The following is a 21289-nucleotide window of genomic DNA, read 5'->3' as shown; positions in this document are numbered from 1 at the left end:
TTGTAGAAACACAAAGGTGGGATTAATTGTTGTATACCAGAAATCAGAAATCAGAAAGACTTTATTGCCATTGTAAGTGAAGAGGTTTCAAATTACTAGGAATTTGTCTTGATGATTGGTGCATACATAGAACGTAACAAGTAACATATAATAGAAGAATAAAATAAAATAAGGTAACACAAAATAAAATAAGATAAGTAAAATAAATATGTTTCTGGAGGTAGTCTAGAAGTGAGGTAGTGGGTGGAGTATAGTGCAAGTGGGTGAAAAACAGTGCAAATGAACAGCAGGTGGATCATGACATGAGCAAAAATCAGTTACTAAAGTGCAGGGCAGCATGTTAGTCAGTTGGTGTTCAACAGTCCAACAGCACAGGGGAAGAAGCTGTTGTTGTGGCGTGAGGTTTTGGTCCGAATGGACCGTAACCTCCTGCCTGAAGGGAGTTTCTCAAAGAGTCCGTGTCCAGGGTGAGAAGGGTCAGCTGTGAGCCGACATCCTTTAATCTGACCTCAGGTCTGTAGAAAAACACAGTGAGAGCTTAAAGACGGCATCACGATCAGGCTGTTGCTCCAACAGATTAAAATGTGGGCACTCGGCTGTCCGTGTGAATCTGAGGAGGCAGCAGATCTGAGGTCAGCAGACAGCAACAACGCGCTCAAAACAGCAGAGGAAGAAGTCAAGTACTAATACCACTGTAGAAGTACTCCATCACAAGAGGAGCACAGTGAGCCTGCTGCTGCTTCCAGCTGCTGTTCGACGTGCAGGTTTAACGTCATCGTTAATGACAAACAAACAACAAACTAATCTGACAGCAGGTTCAACCAGCACTAAATTAATCTGCTTAAAGGCTTCAATCGGAAAACAAACGGCTTGAAGAAAACACAAATACGAAAATAAAATCCACACATTCACTGTTTGCATCATCTGCGTGTTCATCTATAATTTTAAATGTTTGTGTTTCTGTCCTTTCATTGTTTTGTGATTATATTGTGTGTCTTCCAACACACATTACGAATGTGTGAAGATAATTTGAATGCTTTGACCTCAGTAACAGATGACAAAACATTTCTCCTTAACTTGTTTGGCTTTTTCTTATTTATCAGTCCTTTTTCAGTTATTAATTTTTTTCATTTCAGCTTCAACATGAATACAAACCTGATCAAATTAACATCCAGATTTGATCTTAAGTGTGCAGCTGACGAGTTGGCCTCCAGGGGGCAGCAGGACGCCAAGCTGCTAATTAACCTCTCAGGATTCTGATGAACCTGAACTGTTTGACATCTGAACTTTATGAACAATTCAGCCTCAGTCTGAAGTTTCTGTTCCTGTTTGTGTTCCTGCTGTCAGATTTGTTATTCGTATTTAAGTGTAAAACACTGAAACTGTTGCTGTCTATTTCTGCAGGGTCGTATTTATCACTGACTTTTATCTGATTAGCTTGCTTTGGTTTTTGGACATAAAACTTCAGATGTGATCAGAAAGAAACGTCTGCAGAAGCAGCAGGTGACCCCTCAGGAGGTTTAGTAACAGTACATACATTATGTACAGTGTGTATGTTGTGTGGTCAGGGCTCATTGATTTTCGGCCCAAACGTCCAGTAACTAAACTCAAACCCAAACCCAAACTTCCAGCTGAATTCACGGGTGACAGGAAGTCAACAGAGAAAGAAAATGTCTGGGTGAAGTCACGTCAGAATCACAACTCGGTTTACCTGAGAGGACTTTGAGTGCGACGTCCTCTGCTCTTATTAAAGCTGTAACCAGCAAACGGACCAGAACCGAAATAAGTAAAATCAATGACAATGATAATTAAAGGTAAGTGTGAAAAAGAAAATACACTGTATAGTTAAGAAAATTAAATGAACATTTTGATGAAGTGTAATAAACCAAATGAATTTTTAAACTGAAATGAGATGAAACCACAGATGGATAATGGATAAAAATTAAAAACTAATTTTTTAAATCTTTTTTTTTTTTTAATTGTTTAGACCAAAACATTTCGTGAGCTTTAAAGACAATAAAATGATCTAAACACGAATTTTTTCCAACTTCAGAAGTGTAAAACAAACGTGACTTTTGTTCTGTCACTTCTGACGGCAGAAAACAGGAAACCCCGAGTGCGTCTGAACAAGAAGTCACGAGATTTTGGCGCTAAAGTTCCTCCATACACGAAGACACCTGAGAACACCTGAGAGACGCCGCGGGTCTGTTCAGGTGTGTCAGTCGCACTTCTGGCTGCTGAGAACCAACATGGCTGCAGCTCACAGCAGCAGAACCGGGATCGGACTCTTCAGGACCTTCCTGAGCCGCTGCAGGACCCCGGGACCGGGACAACACCGCTGTTTGTCCTCCCTGCCACCAGCGGCGGGCACCTGGAGCGCCGAGCTGTCCCGGCTGTCCCATCGGGATCTGCACCGACTCTCGATCACGGATCCAGATCAGTTCTGGGGATCCGCCGCCGCTGACAGACTTCGCTGGGTGAAACCGTTCGACCGGGTTCGGGACTGCGAGCTCAGCAGCGGAAAGATCAACTGGTTCCTGGGAGGGAGGATCAACGTGTCCGGTGAGACATCACAGAGTGTCCAGTAATCAATCAGCTGCTGAAGAATCTGTTTGGATCAAGGTTGATGTCGCGTATCGATAATTTCTATACAATATTCTTGTAACAGTCCTTTAATGTGTGTGTAAGACGTCACAAAGTGTTTTTGTCATTTGTTCACACTTCACTTCCTTTATGGTGGCCTCAGTTTATCTCACTAGTTCTTATAAACTGATGACATGATCTCATATAAAAGTCTAATCTGAAAAATGACTTAAATGTGGAGAAGTACAAGTATACAGTACGAGTTAACGGGAAGTGAAGTACAACACTTAAATGTAAATGTAGTCATCTGCTCCACATACAATAATAATAATATTCTATACGGGATACATGACATGGATGAATGTGTAACACTGAGGAACAGGAGATGCAAAGTGCTGAGCAGTGAAATCAGAGCTTAAAGTTACTGACACTGAAAGTTTGAAGCAACTTTATTTGGTTACTATCAATCAAAGTGCAGTAATGAGCATCTGTGTGAATGAACTCACACCCATCATATTAAACAGGAACAAATAAAAGCAAAATGACTAGGAAATTTATCTAAAGTGTGGAGCTTTTGTCTCCCCCCTCAGGCAGTGAGAGTTATTACACCAACACTGTGGTCGTGTTTCTGGCACCGTTGGTTTCGTGTCCACATTTGCCTCCCCGTCAGGTCGCAGGAAGTCACCACAGGTTTAAAAACTCCGGTGAAGTGAGACATGCAGAGACTTTCGCCTGGAGGAGACGGACTTCAGGGCTGACGGGAGATGAACGGACAGACGTTCATTGACAAAAACCTGAGGCTGAGAGTCAAAGCTGATGTTGCCTGAAGTCAGTTAACCACTCTGAGACCACAAGCTTCAAAATAATCTCAGAATAATATCAAGTGTAAAGAGACAGTCAGAAGATGGAGAGTGTTTGTCCACTGCTGTTTTGTGTCTTTGTCCTCTGTTGTTTTTCTGTCTGATAATAATCCAATAATGTTCCAATAACGACAGCTGGATGAGTTGTATCAGATCTGATGCAGCAGGATTTTTTTCTCTTGTTACATAAATTATTTTGTAAATCTGCTGCGTGAGGCACAAACAGGATCGTAAATCCATTTTAGGATTAATTTCCAGTCACAGGATAAATGAAGACAGTTTGCATCAAACTGAGATGAAGGCACGTTGGTCCTTTTCAAAATGATAAAACTGTTTTAATAATCACGGGGTACTGTGGATAATCACTGCACAACGCAGGGGAGAGCATGTACATGCTTTTTATCTGATCTTTTCATAGTGAAGAAAGAAAGATTATTGTCTGACCTCTGCTTGTTGTCCATGGAGTCACAAAGGGGACATAAGCAAACATGATTTTGTGGGGAGCACCAGATCATTTCTGCACACCTGAAAACCATCTCGAACAGGGCAGCAGATCTGCAGCTAAAGATTATCTTCAGTTCAGCTGACAACTGCTTTCCTGATCAGTCAAATAACTGTTTGGGCTATTAAATGGTGAGAATGACCATCTGTTTCTCTGATTATTTTCCTTTTGATTGACTTAATGGTTCATAGTTTTAGGTTTATACAGCAGTAGTTTTATAATTTCACTGAGTGGTATGAGGTAGTTTTACTTCTGGACCTGCCTGATTGAGATGCCACAAACCACAAGCCAACACACACTCTGTTGTTTTTACTTAATTTACAGGTTGAGAGACATTTTCTGGGTTTTATATCTGTAACAATATAATGATATTATACTGTGAACAATGTTGACTGACTTTTTGTCTGAGGGTTTTGTGTTCACGCTGCTCTGTCTGTCTGTCTGTCTGTCTGTCTGTCCGTCAGTGAACTGCCTAGACGTCCATGTTGAGAAACATCCGGACCGAGTGGCTCTGATCTGGGAGCGAGATGAACCTGGCACTGAGGTGAAGGTCACCTACAGGTACGAACACCTGCAGTGACATGTTGTTTGTGTCCTCCCTCTATGCAGATGATGCTGGTCTTTATTTTATCATCGTGGTGTGTTGTTCTGAGGTTATCTCAGTCAAACGCTGCCATTGCACGACCATAAAGCTCAGGGAATGCATTCTATTATATGAAAATAGGCAAATTTTCATCTGATAAAGTTTAAGAGTCACATATTGGGTAATGAAAAACTACAAGTTGCATCAAGATGAAATCATCTATGTGTAAGTACTGCAATGAGGACACAATCATCATGCCGTCTTCTGTCCAACAGAGAGCTGCTGGAGACAACATCCCGCCTTGCCAACACCCTCAAGAGCCATGGGATCCAAAAGGGGGACAGGGTGGCCATTTACATGCCAGTATCACCTCTGGCGGTGGCGGCCATGTTGGCGTGTGCCCGTATTGGTGCTGTGCACACTGTCGTGTTTGCTGGTTTCAGCTCAGAGGCTCTGGCAGGGAGGATCCAGGATGGTGAGTGTAACTCCACATAGTGAGCTTCTCACATTTACTTCAAACACAGTCAGAGTTTTCAGAGACATCATTGGATCTGCTGCCTGGCGAACACCAGCTCAACAGTCAGCTACTCCCTCAGGAGGTGGAGGAGACCAAAAACTAAGCTAAAAGAGAGAGAATACTGGGCTGGGATTCATCAGGCAATTCAAATACAACTCCTGGCAGGTGGTTGATCACATGTCAAACACAGTGGCTTAAAAAATGATAGTATAACAGATGTCGCCTCAAAGCAGGCAAAAACTTAGTGAATGCAGGTTGTGGGCTGCAGGCCTTGGAAATGAATTCAGACCATCACAAACTTATTGTAGCTGTTGACTTGTAGATTAATGCAAACATTTCTTAGGATTAGTGTGGTTGGGTACTCTATCCCAGCATTTCAACGAGGGCAGGAGTCTGTTGAAAAAAAAATATGTTGAAGGTCAGAAGTTTTTATGGTTTTTTTAGTTGTGCAGCAGCATAAGGGTCGACCCTGCAGGAACCTGGAGTTGGACCTTTAACTGTCAGATCAAGCACCTTGAAGCCACCTCAGGTAGAATCTGAGCTGTTCTATGGAGGTCAGACTCGCTGCTCAAGGACTTCTGTGTTTTGGAAACAGTCTGTGCCCTCATTCCCAAACACTGTATTTCCACGGCTGGCTGAGCAGCAGGATAAGCAGAGCATGATGGGACTGTAGCTGAGGAAAGAGACAGTTGGACATCAGACTGTGTTAAGTGTTGCAATAAGCTGCAGTTTTTATCACAGCCACAATCTGACCAAATTCTGATGGTTTTTCGGTCTACACCAGGAGCAAACTAAACCTATATAGTCTGTCCTGAAGGGGGCGCCAGTGGAAAGGTCTTTAAAATAACTTGCACTCATCTTCAGGGGACCATGAATGTAAACAGCAAATGTTTTTATCATTAAACTAATTTTAAACTTCCTCCTGTGGATCAAGTTGTTTCAGCTCCTCAGTTTGCTCCAAGTGAAAGATTTAAACAAATAAAAACAGTGTTCCACATTCAACAGAACACTTTGTTTAAAATCACTTTAATCAGTTTAAATTGTGACGACAGTGAAACTGTGTGTGTGTGTGTGTGTGTGTGTGTGTGTGTGTGTGTGTGTGTGTGTGTGTATATATATTTCACCAAAATACTGCATATATTCATTTGGTGTTCAACTTGCAGCATTTCACAGCCTTCGCAGGAATTTGCTGCTGATGAGTGAAACTTGAAGAAGCTCAAGTTTGAACTTACAATGCGAAGTTTTAGATAACTAACCTGTGATCACATGTGAGTTCATCTAAAGTCTCGAAGGGACAAACGTCTTCTTTTTATTTAGCAATGAAGACATTTTATCACCAAACTCTGGACATATTTTAAAGTTTTACAGCAGGTTTAAAGAGTTCAAAGGTTCGTTCATCACCTTAAAATTAAGGAGGGGAAATAGTCCAACTTTCTGTCAGGTGGAACAGCGTCAAACAGACGGTATACCAGATACAAGAATATGTCAGTGTGAACCCGTCTGGTTAGAGAAAGTTTCATATTTGCACTTTAAACACATTTACAACACGAGTCATTTTAACTCCCAGCTCAGCTCTTCAGTGTGACTACAGACGTCCGGCAGCCGTCCATCTGATCCAAGCTGCGGAGGTCACAGCGACTTAACTGAAACAGCTGTGTGTTGTGTCCACAGCGCAGTGTAAAGCCGTGGTCACCTGTAATGAAGGTGTGAGGGGCGGCCGCCTTGTCCCCCTGAAGTCCACAGTGGACACGGCAGTGAAGAGCTGCCCGACTGTCCAACACGTGTTCGTCTCTCAGAGGACAGAAAACCCTGCTGTGATGCGACACCTGGATGTCCCCCTGGAGGAGGTGAGACACCAGAGCCCCTCACCTGACTGAGGAAGGTGCTGCATGAGATGAAAAGTACAAAACACTGCAAGAAATCACAATTGTGTTGCTCTTCTTCGTTACCGGTCGTAGCATCAATGATAGTATCTGTGACATTGTCAGTTGTAGTATCAGTAGTAGTACAGTTACGTGTTGTATTTGCAGGTGATGTCGTCTCAGTCTCCGGTCTGTCCCGCAGAGCCTCTGGACAGTGAAGATCTTCTGTTCCTTCTCTACACATCAGGAAGTACGGGGAAACCGAAAGGCATCGTCCACACTCAGGCTGGATACCTGCTGTACGCGTCACTGACACACCAGGTACGCTGACTGGTTTTCTGTCTGAACTGAGCTGTCAGGTGTCCCTCAGATCAACGGGACGGGACGGCAGTGTCCAGTTTTGGGTGTTCCACATGAGCTGTTTGTTTGTAATTCAGCTCGTGTTTTAATGAGGAAGCAAAGACAAAGGAGAGCAGTTGCACAACAAGCCAAACAAAAACGCTGCTGTTTGTCCTCAGAACGAGGACGGGGACGGGGACGCAGCCCTGAGGCCAAATCCGCCTCCCAACGCCTTAAATTAGCTTTTTTTCTGATTGACAAGCTGAAACATCTGCTTTCTGCACATGTGCGTGTTCGCACCCGGATTGACTGGATGTTTATGACGATAATTGAGTAAACCATAATAATGCGCACACACACACACACACACACACACTCTGCCAAATATTTATCAGTGCTAATTTCTAAAGCGGCTTAACACTCAGGGTTTGGGGGGTTTGGCTCACTGGTTGTTTGGATGAAGCAACAGAACAAAAGCTGCTTTATGTGAAAAAGACGAGGAGAGCTGGGTGCCTGCCAGGGCCAGAGACACCGAGGGACACACAAAGACGCTGAGGGACACACAGAGACACTGAGGAACACACAGAGACACTGAGGGACACACAGGGACACTGAGGAACACACAGGGACACTGAGGGACACACAGGGACACTGAGGAACACACAGGGACACTGAGGGACGCACAGGGACACTGAGGGACACTGATGTTGGACAAGAAGGCCTGATTCGCAGTCTTCGCTCTAATTCATCCCAAAGGTGGGCTGAAGCATTCAGAGTTTCTCTCACTGGAACTAAGGGGCCAAGCCCAGCTCCTGAAAAACAACTCCACACCCTAATCCCCCCTCCACCAAACTTCACACTTGGCACAACGCAGTCAGACGAGTACCGTTCTCCTGGCGACCACCAAATCCAGACTCGTCCATCAGATTGTCAGATGGAGAAGCGTGATTTGTCACTCCACTGCTCCAGAGTCCACTGCATCAGACGCTTTGCATTGCACTTGGTGATGTTTAGCTTGGATGCAGCTGCTCAGCCATGGAAACCCATTCCATGAAGCTCTGTGCGCACTGCTGTTGAGCTAATCTGAAGGACACATGAAGTTTGGAGGTCTGTAGCGATTGACTCTGCAGAAAGTTGGTGACCTCTGCGCACTGTGCGCCTCAGCATCCACTGACCCCACTCTGTCAGTTTACATGACCTACCACTTCGTGGCTGAGTTGTTGTTATAAAACCACTGATGGTTGACTGTGGAATATTTAGTCGTGAGGAATTTTCATGACCAGACTTTGTTGCACAGGTGGCGTCCTATCACAGCACCACGGTGGAATTCAGTGAGCTCCTGAATGCGGCCCATTCTTTCACAAATGTTTGTAGAAGCGGTCTGCATGCCAAGGTGCTTGATTTTATACACCTGTGGCCATGGAAGTGATCGTAATACCTGAATTCAATTATTTGGATGGGTGAGTGAATACTTTTGGCAATGTATTTAGGTCCACCAGCAGGTCCACCTGGTCCAGTGGGTCAGAGACACATAAAGTGAAAGGAAAATCTTAATCTGAAAATGGCTCCTCATCACTGACCCTCATGTTGTTCTGGTTTCTTCAGTATGTCTTTGACTACCGGGACGGCGACGTCTTCGGCTGCGTGGCGGATGTCGGCTGGATAACGGGACACAGCTACGTGGTGTATGGCCCGCTGTGCAATGGCGCCACCACCGTCCTGTTTGAGAGCACACCTGTTTACCCAGACCCAGGTAAGATCCTGAGCGTGCTCAGTTTGGACAGTTTGTGATGCTCGTGGTTGACTTCTGTCAACCACAGCCCTCAGTGTCATCCAATCACAGAGTTCCACGTGCAGATGAGGAATTCACCACATACTGAAACTATGAATGCTTAACTTCTGTCTAAAAAGTAGGGCTGTCAATTTAACGTTCATTTTAACTGATTAATCACAGAAAAACACTAATGTGTCAAAATAATAAACGCTGATTGATCGCGTTCGTGTTGCCTTTGACTCACTCCACAGCTTTGTAACATGATGAAGGCAGACGAGAACATGCTGCTTGGTCCCATGATGGAACATTTACATTTAAAAAGCACACAGACGGGACTGTTGACAGGAGCATCGTTCTCTGCAGAATTAGGAATTTTTACTTCAAGCCTGAAATATCATCTCAACACAAAGCATTTCACAGCCAAGTGGGCGCACAGCCCTGATGCTGGCGCTAGCAGCCAGTCTCCACGAGCCACGCTCGACCAGGCGTTCAGACGCAGACTGAGCAAGTCTACAGACTAAGTCACTCCCTTGCAAAATGGATTTTTTAATGGCTCGACAGGCCCACTAAAAACTTTATATAATGTCCCAACAAAACTGAAGGAACCCTGATTGCGTCCTCGGTCTCATGAAATCACGCTGTGGGTGGTTCCAGTCTAAATGTCAGCGTGAACACCTGAACACATGAACGTTTGGTTACTCATTAACTCTGTTAACGTCGGTTTATTACCTGCAGTGGAGCTGCTTTATCTCAGCTCTGCTGCTCGGATAGAGCAGGAAGTCTCCTCATGGCGGTGACCTTTTGTCACTGACATGTGGCCTTGACTTGACCGTTGTTCTGTTTGTTGTTGGCTGCCACCTTAAATCGAGTCGCGAAACAAACCTGCTGATTGTCAACATTTGGCTCGAAGCGCCGATGTGTTTCAGCTGGCACCATGTTGTCTCTGAATGCTGTCCCGCTGTGTGTCGTCCCTCAGGCAGGTACTGGGAGACGGTTCAGCGGCTCAGGATCACTCAGTTTTACGGAGCTCCGACGGCTCTGCGTCTCCTGCTGAAGTATGACGAGAGCTGGGTGAAGAAGTACGACCGCTCGTCTCTGCGGACGCTCGGATCAGGTCACACACACGGTCGCATCTTCACGTCCTCATCCTCATCTCCAGCACCTCAGTTAGCAGACACAAACTGGACTTCAGCCTGACGTCTAATATCAGATCAATCAGCGTGTGCAGATAACCCACAGTAGAAGCAGTCAGACTTCGGTGTCCTCTCTAACCGAGAAGACAAGCACGTACCACAGAGTAAAAATACTGCATTAATGAAGTAAAAGTGCACAAGTGCTATCAGCAAAATAAAATATAAAAAGCAAAAGCTGATGCTCTTCACAAACATGATGTTTAAATATAAATGTATATTGTGTGTGTGTGTGTGTGTGTGTGAGCAGTGGGAGAGCCAATTAACCACGAGGCCTGGCATTGGTTCCACAGTGTGGTTGGAGATGGACGGTGTCCTTTAGTGGACACCTGGTGGCAGACAGGTGAGACACACACAATCCCATCCTTTGTCTCCTGTGTCCTCTCTCTTTTCAGCTCATTTGCATACAGCACGAGGAGACGATGAGTGGACGCGCTTCACTCAGTCTCCCCAGTCCTGTCGATGTCCTATAGCTGATAAATCAAACCTGTGGCCGACCTGCAGGCAGGTGTCACATTGTCAGGTTACTGTCGTGATCTCTTCCTCCTGGATGAGTCATAAAAGCCTGGCAGGATATAAAGCAGTTTCTTGTGCTTTGAGAGCCCTGAGTCCCTGTAAGTCCGTCTCAATCTCTCCTCTCTCAAGCTTTAACCCTAATTTCAGTGATTAGCAGCAGAACATCTGCAGCTGTGCAGAAAATGAATTAAGATCAAATCCTCAACACAGTCACACCCCAACAGCAGCCCCTCATAACCCCCCACAACGAGACCGTCGAGGATCACTGACCGCCACGTGTGTGTGTGTGTGTGTGACCTAATTCTTCGACAATCTCTGAGTGTGTGTTGTGTCGTTTTTAAATCAGACTTTAAACTCTCTGCCAGCTGCTTCTCTCTCTTAAAAGGAGAAAAATCCCCAATAAATTAAGAAATTAAAGGAAATTAAAGCTGGGAGCGGCCTCTGAGGCCCTCTAGAGGCAGCCAGAGGTAACTGTGATTTAAACTGTCGGTTTAGTTTTTATGTTTACTAAAAATGTTTTCAGTGTTTACTCAGTTAATGATTTACATGTTTAAATACTTTCATCAGCAACAATTCCGATAACCTGCTGAGTCACGTTTACCTGAGTCCTCCCAGCTTCTGATTGGTTACTTCAGGCAAGTGTGGAGAGCCCGTACCCACCCGTCACATGTACAAGAAAATATAATTTAAAGCTCTTAAGAGCCACACGTCATCACAGCATCATGGACAGACATTAAAATAGACACTCTGACACGGTGGTTTTCTCTAGAAGGCACCAGCAGGCCCGCAGAATGATGAACTGACACATTGACACGACACATTACATTAACTCACGAGAACGTCTTTCCAAATATTTATCATCTAATATTTACTGAACAAACTCAGCTGCACTTGAACATAATCACCATTGAGTAAAACCCTGCCTGTGTGTTGTGTATTGTGCAATATGAAACCAGAGCTGTTGTCCTGTTTGTAGAGACCGGCGGAGTCTGCATTGCCCCCCGTCCTGCAGAGGAAGGAGCTCCGATCATCCCGGCAATGGCCATGAGGCCGTTCTTCGGCATCCAGCCGGTTCTCATGGGAGAGAAGGTGACCTGAAAATGAACCGCACAGCCACAACACAATATTGAGAATACTCTGTGGCAGGTTTTTGACTGGGAGCAAATACAAGATTTCAACCGCATCTTCACAGCAAACTCACTTTTTTGAGTTAATGAATTACATTTACAGTCAGTTCATTATGCTACCATTTGATCCTGGTCCCAGTCTGTCCCCATGTTTGCTGGCACAGAAAATTTTTTGTACCGTTCTCAAGACCGGTCCTGGTTGTGACACAACCCCCAATAAAGTCCGAGGATCAAGCCTTGAGGAACTCCACAGGTCAGAGCAGCACAATGATCACGTTAAACCAAGGCTGTGGCCTTTTATATGACTCAGACTTAAAGTCTAACACAGAAGAAACTGCTGAAGCGTTTAGTCCAGCCCTCAAGCCCACGTCTCCCTGCATCACGTTTCCCTCCACACTGGCTCACTGCCTGCACTTCATCATGTTTTATTTTCCGTGATGTGAAGGTGGATTCTAGCCGGCTCTGCTCCAGTGAGCTTCAGACTCTCATCAATCTCTGTGTTTGTTAACCCCACTTGACCTTGAGATGTAAGAGGTCAAACAAGCCTTCGAACAACACCACTCCCCATTTAATCTCTCAATTAAAACACGACCGGCAGCATCTGTTTGCTTTGATTAACAGACTTTCAGCCGCTGCTCCCCCAAATTAATTATCCGCTAGTTTCCCCATTTGCCTCCCTCTGTTAAAGAACTGTAATCTGTAGGCGTTCGAGGGTTTTTCATCATCGCTGGTTACTGAGTGTAGATTAGATTAGATTAGGCTTCCTTCAGTTTCACATTTCATCCTCAGAGGAGGTCAGGGTCACTTCACTTTCAATCCTCTCAGAGTTAACACAAACCAGACTGTAACCCCTGATGAAGACAGTCCTCGTGTGTTTAATAGAGAGTTTGTGCAGGATTTAATTTGTACCATTTCACACTGGCCTCATTCTCAGTGAGGAACACAACAGTACTTACACAACAGCACTGAGTTTGTTCCTGAGGAAAGTCAATAACACACATTAGACAGTTCTCTTGTGTCCTGTATCAATAAAACCGACTCGACAGGACCTGTGCTATCTTGTATTATGACTTTCAGTGTTTTGTGCAAGTGAAGAAAGTAGTATTCAGATCCTTCACTACAGGAAGAAACTAATGCAACAATCTATAAAGAACATATAAAAGCACCACAGTCCACAGTCCTTGATCCAAAGTAGTCAGAATAAAAAGTATTAAATATGCAGCTAACAGGCTAAAGCTAACAGGTACCAGATATCATGATAACAGACCAAGCTAAAGCTAACAGGTAGCGGGTCACGCTAACAGACAGAGTTAAAGCTAACAGGTAGCGGGTCACGCTAACAGACAGAGTTAAAGCTAACAGGTAGCGGGTCACGCTAACAGACAGAGTTAAAGCTAACAGGTAGCGGGTCATGACATAACAGGCCAACAGACTGATGGAATCAGCGATTGATATGCTAACTTTTGGGCGGTAACACTTGAGCTAGTTAGCTAGACTTCAGTACTCAGCCTCTGGTTTTGTGTCTATTTTCTGTACCGTCCTGTTACATAGCAGCTGTCCTGTGTGTTGTGTGTCCTGCTGTGTGACGCAGGGTGAACCTCTGTCTGGTAACTCTGTCAGTGGAGCTCTGTGCATCAGCCAGCCGTGGCCTGGGATGGCCCGGGACATCTATGGAGACCACCAGAGATTTGTTGACGCGTATTTCAAACCGTATCCTGGTCAGTGAAGATACAACATGCTACACTTATTCAGCTTATGATCCAGTCTGTGAGCTCATGTCTGCTTGTCAGGTTGCTACTTCACTGGTGATGGAGCTTACCGCTCAGAGGACGGCTACTACCAGATAACCGGCCGGATGGATGATGTCATCAACGTCAGCGGCCATCGCCTCGGTACGGCGGAGATAGAGGACGCTCTGGTGAGACGCCACATACGCCTTAGACAGAAACATACACTGGAAATATTGAGTATCACTTGGTCATCGATCATGTTATCATATTGTCAGTAAGAACTGCAGACACAGTATGAACAAAAGTCCTCAGTAGGTCCTCAACGTCTCCTCAGCTTTAATTGAGAACATTTGTTTTCTTTGTGTTTTCCGATGAAAGCTGAACGTTGACTCTCGTCGTGTTTTGTTTTTTGCAGGATGAACATCCAGCTGTTCCAGAAACTGCTGTGATTGGAATCCCTCATGATATCAAAGGAGAAGGTGAGAGCTAAAACACACCTAACCTGAACTCCCAGCATCCTCTGCTGCTGCCCTCAGTGTTGTTTATATGGAAACATGGTGAATCTTCATCTTCACCTCCTTCTGTGTGCACCTTCAAAATAAAGCTCCCTTGATGGCGCAGAAGCAGCTGAATACGTAAAATAACTTTTGCTAAAGAAAAGACAAAGAAAAAGAAGAAAAAGAATTCAGTTAGATTCAGTTATCACATACTTTCACAGTTTAGCCATTAAATATTTAAAATAAATAAATTAATGTATGCATAGACCAACAGAAACATTCAGAATGCTTTATTGTTTTGTTATTTATCGTTATTATTCAGGATTTATTTATTACTTTTATTTGTCACCATTGACATGATGTTTGACAGTAGTGCAGTCATGTTGTTTATTGTGCAGTCACATTTAGATGAACTGTAATTAAAATTGCCCAACAGGAAGACGTGAGTTTGATCGCTGATCATTTGCTGCCCCCTGCTGGTCTGTTAGCAAGAGAGTCACTGAAAAAAAGAACTAATTATTTAATTAGAAGCAGCAGAAGTAGAAGTCTTTATTGTCAATATACAAATACAGTGACAATAAATACAATTTAAACTCAAGTTTACACTGATGGGCAGTGAGGTGTGTTGTAGGCAGGGAAAAGCTCAGCCTGTAAGACGGTGGGAGGGGCATTACAACATCCGTGTTCAGCGTGTGTGTGTGTGTGTGTTCTCAGTACCGTTCGCCTTCGTGGTTTTGAAGGAGGATTTCGGGGAGGATGCCCCAGCCGTTCTTCAGCAGCTCAGAGAACTTGTTGCCACTAAGATCGCCAAATACGCCGTCCCAGAGCACTTCTTGGTGAGGCCCCATCCCACTTTGGTTTCCATGGCAGCACAGTCACCTAGCTTACCAATAGTTAGCAGCAGTGATGTCATTGTGTACTGACAAAGCCTGGTGTACACTGTGACATCACTGCAGCGCGGTTTCAGGCTCACATTGTATCCAGGTGTTCTTCTCTCACCTGTCAGTCACACAGGAGTCCGTATTCGCTGTTGTTTGTCTCTCAGGCGGTGAGGCGGCTGCCGAAGACTCGCTCCGGGAAGATCATGAGGCGGATCCTCAGGAATGTTGCCTTGAATATGACGGCTGACCTTGGTGATGTGTCAACTCTGGACGACCCGTCTGTAGTCAAGGAGATCATCGAAGCCCACAAGCAGTACAGGAAGCAGCAGGTAGAGGACGAGAAGAAGAAGTTGTTTTAAAACAGGGGAGGGTAGGTGTGGCCAAGTAGGTCCTCAGGTACAGATGACATCATCAGTCCACAGGTAGATCTGAAACTGTAAGGATGCTGAGAAGTTTTCAGACAGTTTGGTGATTTGAACCAGCAGCCTCCAACGTCTGTGGTCACCCACAGTCCCCTGCTCATGTGTGTCCCACTGCAAGGCCATGAGCACAGTCCTTCTGTGGACAGCCTGTCCACTCCTTATTAATCCCACTATACTGAATGTCGGCTGCAGTTCACCTAGAGGGCGCTCACGAGGTCGTCCTCAGTGAACCAGAGTGAATGGAGCCAAGTGGCTAAAATAATTATTCACAGCCACTTCTACACAAAAACATGCAACTTTTATTTTAGTTTTTGCTAATAAAGCAGCGCTTACATATCAGAATTTAGCAGTTAGCATTCTGCTAATGAATGCTGATTGGTCGGTTAAAGATTTAAGACTGGCGGCGTTACGTTACAGTAGGCTAACTTCAGCTATCATTACGTGAACATGACCACAACAATACGCTTTTAGTTTTGTGTATTATAGTCCTCGTGTGTTTTCCCAACGAGAGCTACAGCAGACGCTAGCAGTCTGGTTCAAACAAAACACAAACCAAGATGGTGAATGCAGTAAACTGCTGCGTATGCTGGAAATACTTAAATAATAGAAACAGACAACAGAAAGATATTTCATCACAAACAAACCACCGAGTTTTAATCTCACAGAACTTCATCTTTTGTCTCTGCCGCTCACCAGAAACAGAAAGAAAATTAGCAGGAAACAAATCTTTTGCACCATAAAGGTTACATTTTGGGGCTTCAGCTTCATAAGCCCCCATTCATTCTGGGCCATCTCGTGAGCGCCCCCTACAGAGCTGGACGTGTAGTGGGACTTCTTCCTATATTAGAGTTTCTTTGGCCATGAGTCTGTGTCTGTACTGCTGTCACTTTGGATCTGAGCCAACCTCAGAAACGGCTGCAGCTCCTTTATATTTTAATTATTGTTCTTTTACTGTTAGGATTGTGAGCAGGTGAAAGTGGAGGAGTTCTGCTTTAACGTTTAACGCTTCTTGCAGTGTGATAAATACATCAGTGCATATGCATCTCTTCAGCCTTAAATACCCCAAGCCACAAGTTTTTTAAAAAATTACATTAATCTCAAGTGATGTTTGAACTTTTTACAAGGACAGCTACAAAAAGCAGCAGCGCATCCTGAAAGAAAATCAATGCTTAAAGATTAGAGGGTTTTAAGATTAAACTTTGTTTTTGATCTGATTTTGATCTGTTTTCTCAATGAAAATCTGAATTTTGACATGCAATTTGGAAAAAATCTAAACATTGAATCATTTTAATCAAAGAGATGAATATTTTGTTAGCATGTTTTATAGATTTGTACGACTGAAATATACTGACAGTTCATTTGATCAGACTGTATCGTCAACAGTCAGAAATAAATTTAGACTAATAAACAAATTCTGTTGTTTGTCTGTTTTTCATTTAGCACATGGAAAATAATATTTAAATAATAAAAACTGACATTTAATAGCAGTAAAATTTTATATCATATTTTATTTATGTTTAATTTTATGTTTTGCATTCAGTAAAATTTAATGAAATTCAATCTAAAGTTTTTCATGAACTGAATATAATCTAAAAACATAAGAATGATAAAACTGTAAGGGTTCATTTTGTTTGTTCGATTATGTATTTTATAATTTATATTATTTATTTCATTTTAAACTGAAATGAATTTTAATAAATAAAAATCTTTTAGATAATGATAATAATAATGATTATTATACTATTTATTATAATAATTATAATAATATTATTATTATTTTTTTTTTACTTTGTTCTCAGAGTCTTGGTCTTTTATTTATTTGTTTATTTATATTAAAAACACTTGTGTAAAAGCGTGACTGAACTACTTTCAGGTATTCAACATGAGTATTTTTGTATGTATGTCATTTATATGGTAAAATAAAGTAGGTTTTGATATTTAGTCACTACGACCTCCGGCCAGCAGGGGGCGTCGGCCCTTCGTTCGTGCTGTCGTAAACTGGCCGTCAGTGAAAAGAAAGTGTCGCAAACCATTCCTCGTTAACGGCTCAAACAGAGCCACTCTGGTGCTTGTTTTTTGTTTTTGTTTTTATTGCTTTATATTTTGCTTCGTACCTAAATGAAATGTCGTCCTGTGTGGAGAAGCTCGTGTCGGCCATCTTGGAGGAGTTCATGTTGACGGCGGTCACTGAAATCTGCCGGAGAGTCAAAGTGAAAGCCGAAGAAAACCCGAAGACTGAAGTGAGTCCCACAAACTCAGCTGCTCTGCCTGTTAGCTTCACTTATTTATTGTGTATTTAGTATTTATTACAGTAATGTTGACAGAAATTCGTATTGAAGAAGTGATTTTATCATGGAGCTAATAGATTTCAAATAAGTTAAACTGTGTTCTTGTACGTCGCATTTAACTCCTGTCAGAAATATTTAATCAGATCAGAATATTCACTGTAATTGCTGCAGACTGTTAAACTTTTGATTGAGATTAAAATTGAGCATTGAACATTTTTGAGTTGAGTTTTTAGTTTTTAACACGAATCTGAGGTTTTTTGTTACATTTTAATCTGGGATTAACTTTAGCTTCACTTTGCAAGTAGATTTTCTCTTGAAGTTGAGATTCAATCAGATTCTTGTGTTTCTCCGGTCATCTGCCCTTTCTCGTATCTTAAGTCTGTCACTACGTCCTTTTCCCTGTAACCCACCTTGTGAAGTCTGCTTAGAGAAGCTCTGAGAGAGTCCACGGGGCTCCGGTTATAATGTTCAGTTAGTGTTGAATCAGCTGCAGGACCACGTTGGAGGATGTCGTGTGAGCTGCTGTCACATCTTCTAACACGCGTGTTGCAGGAGGAGCTGCTGGCTGCTGTCAGGAGACTCTGTGAGGCTCTGCTGCAGGAGCTGAGGAGGCTGCTGGAGGAGAACCAGGAGCCAAAGGAGAACCAGGAGCCAAAGGAGAACCAGGAGCCAAAGGAGAGGCGGGAGGCAGACGGTATCTCAGCCAGCTTCCTGTCTTGTCTTTGGGGACAGCGTCGAAGCTCTCGGTGCTGATCTCTTCTTCTCTCTGCAGATGCTGCAGTCGAGACGCATCGGGACTTTGCCCTCCATGCAGCTGACGGAGACGCTCAAGTGGAGGCACACCACCAGTCAGACGTTCATATAGGTGAAACCAGCCAATCGGAGCAGCCTCCTCCGGCGGGCAGCAGACGGACCTTCAGCTGCGGTGTCTGCACCAGCAGCTTCTCCAGACAGACCAACCTCAGAGCTCACCTTCGTGTCCACAGCAGAGAGCGACCCTTCACCTGTCCCACCTGTGGGAAAGGTTTCTCCGCCCGCAGCAGCATCAGGGTCCACCAGCTCACTGTGCACAACAAGCAGCGGCCCCACAGGTGTGCTCACTGCGGGAAGGTGTTCGGCACCCGCAGCCACCTCAGGACGCACCAGGTGTCCAACCGGCAGCACCGCGGGAAGCCGCTCACGTGTTCGTCGTGCGGTGAGACGCTGGCAGCGCGGTGCTGCCTCCGAGAGCACACACGGACCTGTCAGAAAACAGACGGCAGGTTCAGGTGTGCACAGTGCGGGAAGGAGTTCTCCAAACACGGTTACCTGTCTGCACACCAGAGAGTGCACCTGAAGGACAAACCGTTTAAATGTCCCACGTGTGAGAAAGGGTTCACCACGCGCCGCAGCGTCCACGTCCACCAGCTGACCGTCCACAGAGGACTGAGGCCGTTCACCTGCAGCGTCTGCAGGAAGACGTTCAGCCAGCAGAGCGGCCTGAGAGCTCACCTGAGGACACACACAGGTGAGCGGCCGCACACCTGCGAGCAGTGTGGGAACAGCTTTTCCAGCAGGAGCAGCTTGTCGGTCCACCGCCGTGTCCACACCGGAGAAAAGTCCTTCACCTGTGACACCTGCGGGAAGAGCTTCAGCGTGTCGGCCAACCTGCGCCGGCACCGACTCGTCCACTCCGGCCACCGCGCGTTCAGCTGCGACGTGTGCGGCCGCAGCTTCTCCCAGGCTGGACACCTGAAGGTGCACCGCACCGTGCACAGCGGCGAGTGGGCGTTCATCTGTAACGCCTGCGGGAAGGGCTTCAGACAGCGCGGCGCGCTGCTAGTTCACGAGCGGAGTCACGCTGGCATCAAACCATACTGCTGCAGCGAGTGTGGGAAAACCTTCTCCTCGTCCACATCGCTGAAGCGCCACCAGCTGGCCCACGGCGGGCAGAAAGCTCACACCTGCAACGAGTGCGGGAAGAGCTTCAGCAGCACCCAGATCCTGACGACTCACCTGCAGCTGCACGGCGGCAGCAAAGCGTTCACCTGTGACGTGTGCAGCCGCCACTACAGCTCGTTGAGCTACCTGAGGACGCACCGACGCAGCCACTCGGAGGGGAAGCCGTTCAGCTGCGCTCAGTGTCAGAAAACCTTCTCCACGCAGGCGAGCATGAAACTGCACGAGCGCACACACAGCGGAGAGAAACCGTACGTGTGTGAGGTGTGCGGGAAGAGTTTCAGCGTGTCGCACAACCTCGTCAGGCACAAACGCGTCCACAGCGGAGAGAAACCGTTTGAGTGCAGCGTCTGCGGGAAGAGATTCAGTCAGAACAACAACCTGAAGACTCACCAGCTCATTCACACGGGACAGAAGCCGTTCAGCTGCTCCACCTGCAGCAGGAGCTTCAGCTCCACGAGGAGCCTCAGAGAGCACAGGTGCGCCTCCGCCTGACGGACCGCGGGACGGCCGGGCCGACAGGCGGACATGCAGCCGGACAGGCGAGGTTCTGTTCGACGCTGAATGTGACAAAGCTGACGTTCTGCCTGTGATAACATGCAAAAATGTATTTCTTTCTTTATTTATTTGTCCAGTCTGATTATTTTATTTTGTTTCTTATTTTGGTGTTTCATCATTTCCATCCTGAAAAACATTGTTGTCAGTTCCATTTGGAACAAGCCGTGTAAATGCATCTGAATGCGAAATATGTGTTAAAATATTCCAGAATGAAATGCAGCTGCTCCACGAGTCATACAAAAGATTTTGTTTTATTTGTGTAGTTTCAGACTTCAACTTTACTGAAACAGAAACAAGAAAAATAAAACGAGCTCAACAGAAAACTGCCCTGGTTGATGTTTTTAGAGGGAATAAGCTAAGCAGTCTGAATGTGAAATTACCAAACTGAGGAGATAAAATAAAAATATTGACATTATTAACCAACAAGAGGTTTCTGATGGAAAGTTTTATCAGAATAAGAATTTCCTTTATTCGTGCCACAGTGGGGAAATTTGCATTGCCACAGCAGCACAAGGACAGCAATAAGGTGCAAAGGAGATGAAAAAATATGCAAAAACTATACAAAGTACTTCTGTGGAGATTCTCAGTCATCCAGGTCATATTCACTCAAAGAGTTAAACAAGGCGTCTGGACTCGTATGCTCTGATCTGTACGTTAGTGAAACAAAACAGCCACTCCACAGAAGAATGGCACAACACAGCAGAGCCACCTCCACAGGACAAGACTCAGCAGTCCACCTACATCTTAAGGAAATGGGACATTCCTTTGAAGACAACGATGTCCACATTCTCGACAGAGAGGACAGGTGGTACGAAAGAGGTGTCGAGGAAGCCATCTATGTTAAGTTGGAAAAACCTTTACTTAACAGAGGTGGTGGACTTAGACATCATCTCTCTTGCACCCTCAATGCAGTCCTCCCATCCATACCCAGGAAGTTTCACTCCAGTCCACATGAAACCCAACAGGTCGTTAACCGGTCATACCCGAACTCATTAACAGTCTCACAGCCATTAGCCAGTCGTTTGACACAGAGGGCCATCACTGGCAGTCAAACTACATAGACAAATTTGAAGAAGAAGAAGAATCAGCTTTATTGACAGTATATATATTTTTACACACACA

General features: G+C 44.8%; 2 protein-coding genes and 1 long non-coding RNA gene across 7 annotated transcripts; 2 read left to right on the top strand and 1 right to left on the bottom strand.

Moving 5' to 3' along the window:
* The first annotated feature begins 364 nt into the window (after positions 1-364).
* Positions 365-15729, top strand: LOC124065570 (acetyl-coenzyme A synthetase 2-like, mitochondrial). Of its 2 annotated transcripts, XM_046401042.1 has the most exons (15): positions 365-1814; positions 2100-2562; positions 4410-4506; positions 4804-5003; positions 6717-6892; positions 7076-7228; positions 8852-8999; positions 9997-10134; positions 10461-10553; positions 11703-11815; positions 13445-13571; positions 13644-13771; positions 13999-14062; positions 14795-14916; positions 15126-15729. In XM_046401042.1, the coding sequence occupies exons 2-15, from the start codon at positions 2250-2252 to the stop codon at positions 15318-15320; spliced, it is 2067 nt and encodes a 688-aa protein (XP_046256998.1). In that variant the 5' UTR covers positions 365-1814; positions 2100-2249; the 3' UTR covers positions 15321-15729. The 2 variants fall into 2 exon arrangements, with proteins under 2 accessions (XP_046256998.1, XP_046256997.1); XM_046401041.1 differs by lacking the exon at positions 365-1814 and having other exon boundaries at positions 2000-2562.
* Positions 10239-15233, bottom strand: LOC124065575. 3 transcript variants are annotated; one of them, XR_006844447.1, is made up of 5 exons: positions 15080-15233; positions 14798-14963; positions 14086-14233; positions 13673-13789; positions 10239-11820 (listed from the first exon to the last, which is right to left on the bottom strand). It is a non-coding gene; the product is annotated as an uncharacterized LOC124065575 (long non-coding RNA). The 3 variants fall into 3 exon arrangements; XR_006844448.1 differs by having other exon boundaries at positions 14081-14233; positions 14798-15233; XR_006844446.1 differs by having other exon boundaries at positions 14798-15233.
* A 1646-nt stretch (positions 15730-17375) lies between the features above and the next one.
* LOC124065571 (gastrula zinc finger protein XlCGF57.1-like) lies at positions 17376-20490 on the top strand. 2 transcript variants are annotated; one of them, XM_046401044.1, is made up of 4 exons: positions 17377-17623; positions 18224-18292; positions 18329-18365; positions 18444-20490. In XM_046401044.1, the coding sequence occupies exons 1-4, from the start codon at positions 17507-17509 to the stop codon at positions 20102-20104; spliced, it is 1884 nt and encodes a 627-aa protein (XP_046257000.1). In that variant the 5' UTR covers positions 17377-17506; the 3' UTR covers positions 20105-20490. The 2 variants fall into 2 exon arrangements, with proteins under 2 accessions (XP_046256999.1, XP_046257000.1); XM_046401043.1 differs by having other exon boundaries at positions 17376-17623; positions 18224-18365.
* The last annotated feature ends 799 nt before the right edge of the window (positions 20491-21289 follow it).

This window comes from Scatophagus argus, chromosome 10 (assembly GCF_020382885.2).
Source record: "Scatophagus argus isolate fScaArg1 chromosome 10, fScaArg1.pri, whole genome shotgun sequence".
NCBI lineage: Eukaryota > Metazoa > Chordata > Actinopteri > Scatophagidae > Scatophagus > Scatophagus argus.
This window is presented reverse-complemented; position numbering and strand designations above follow the sequence as displayed.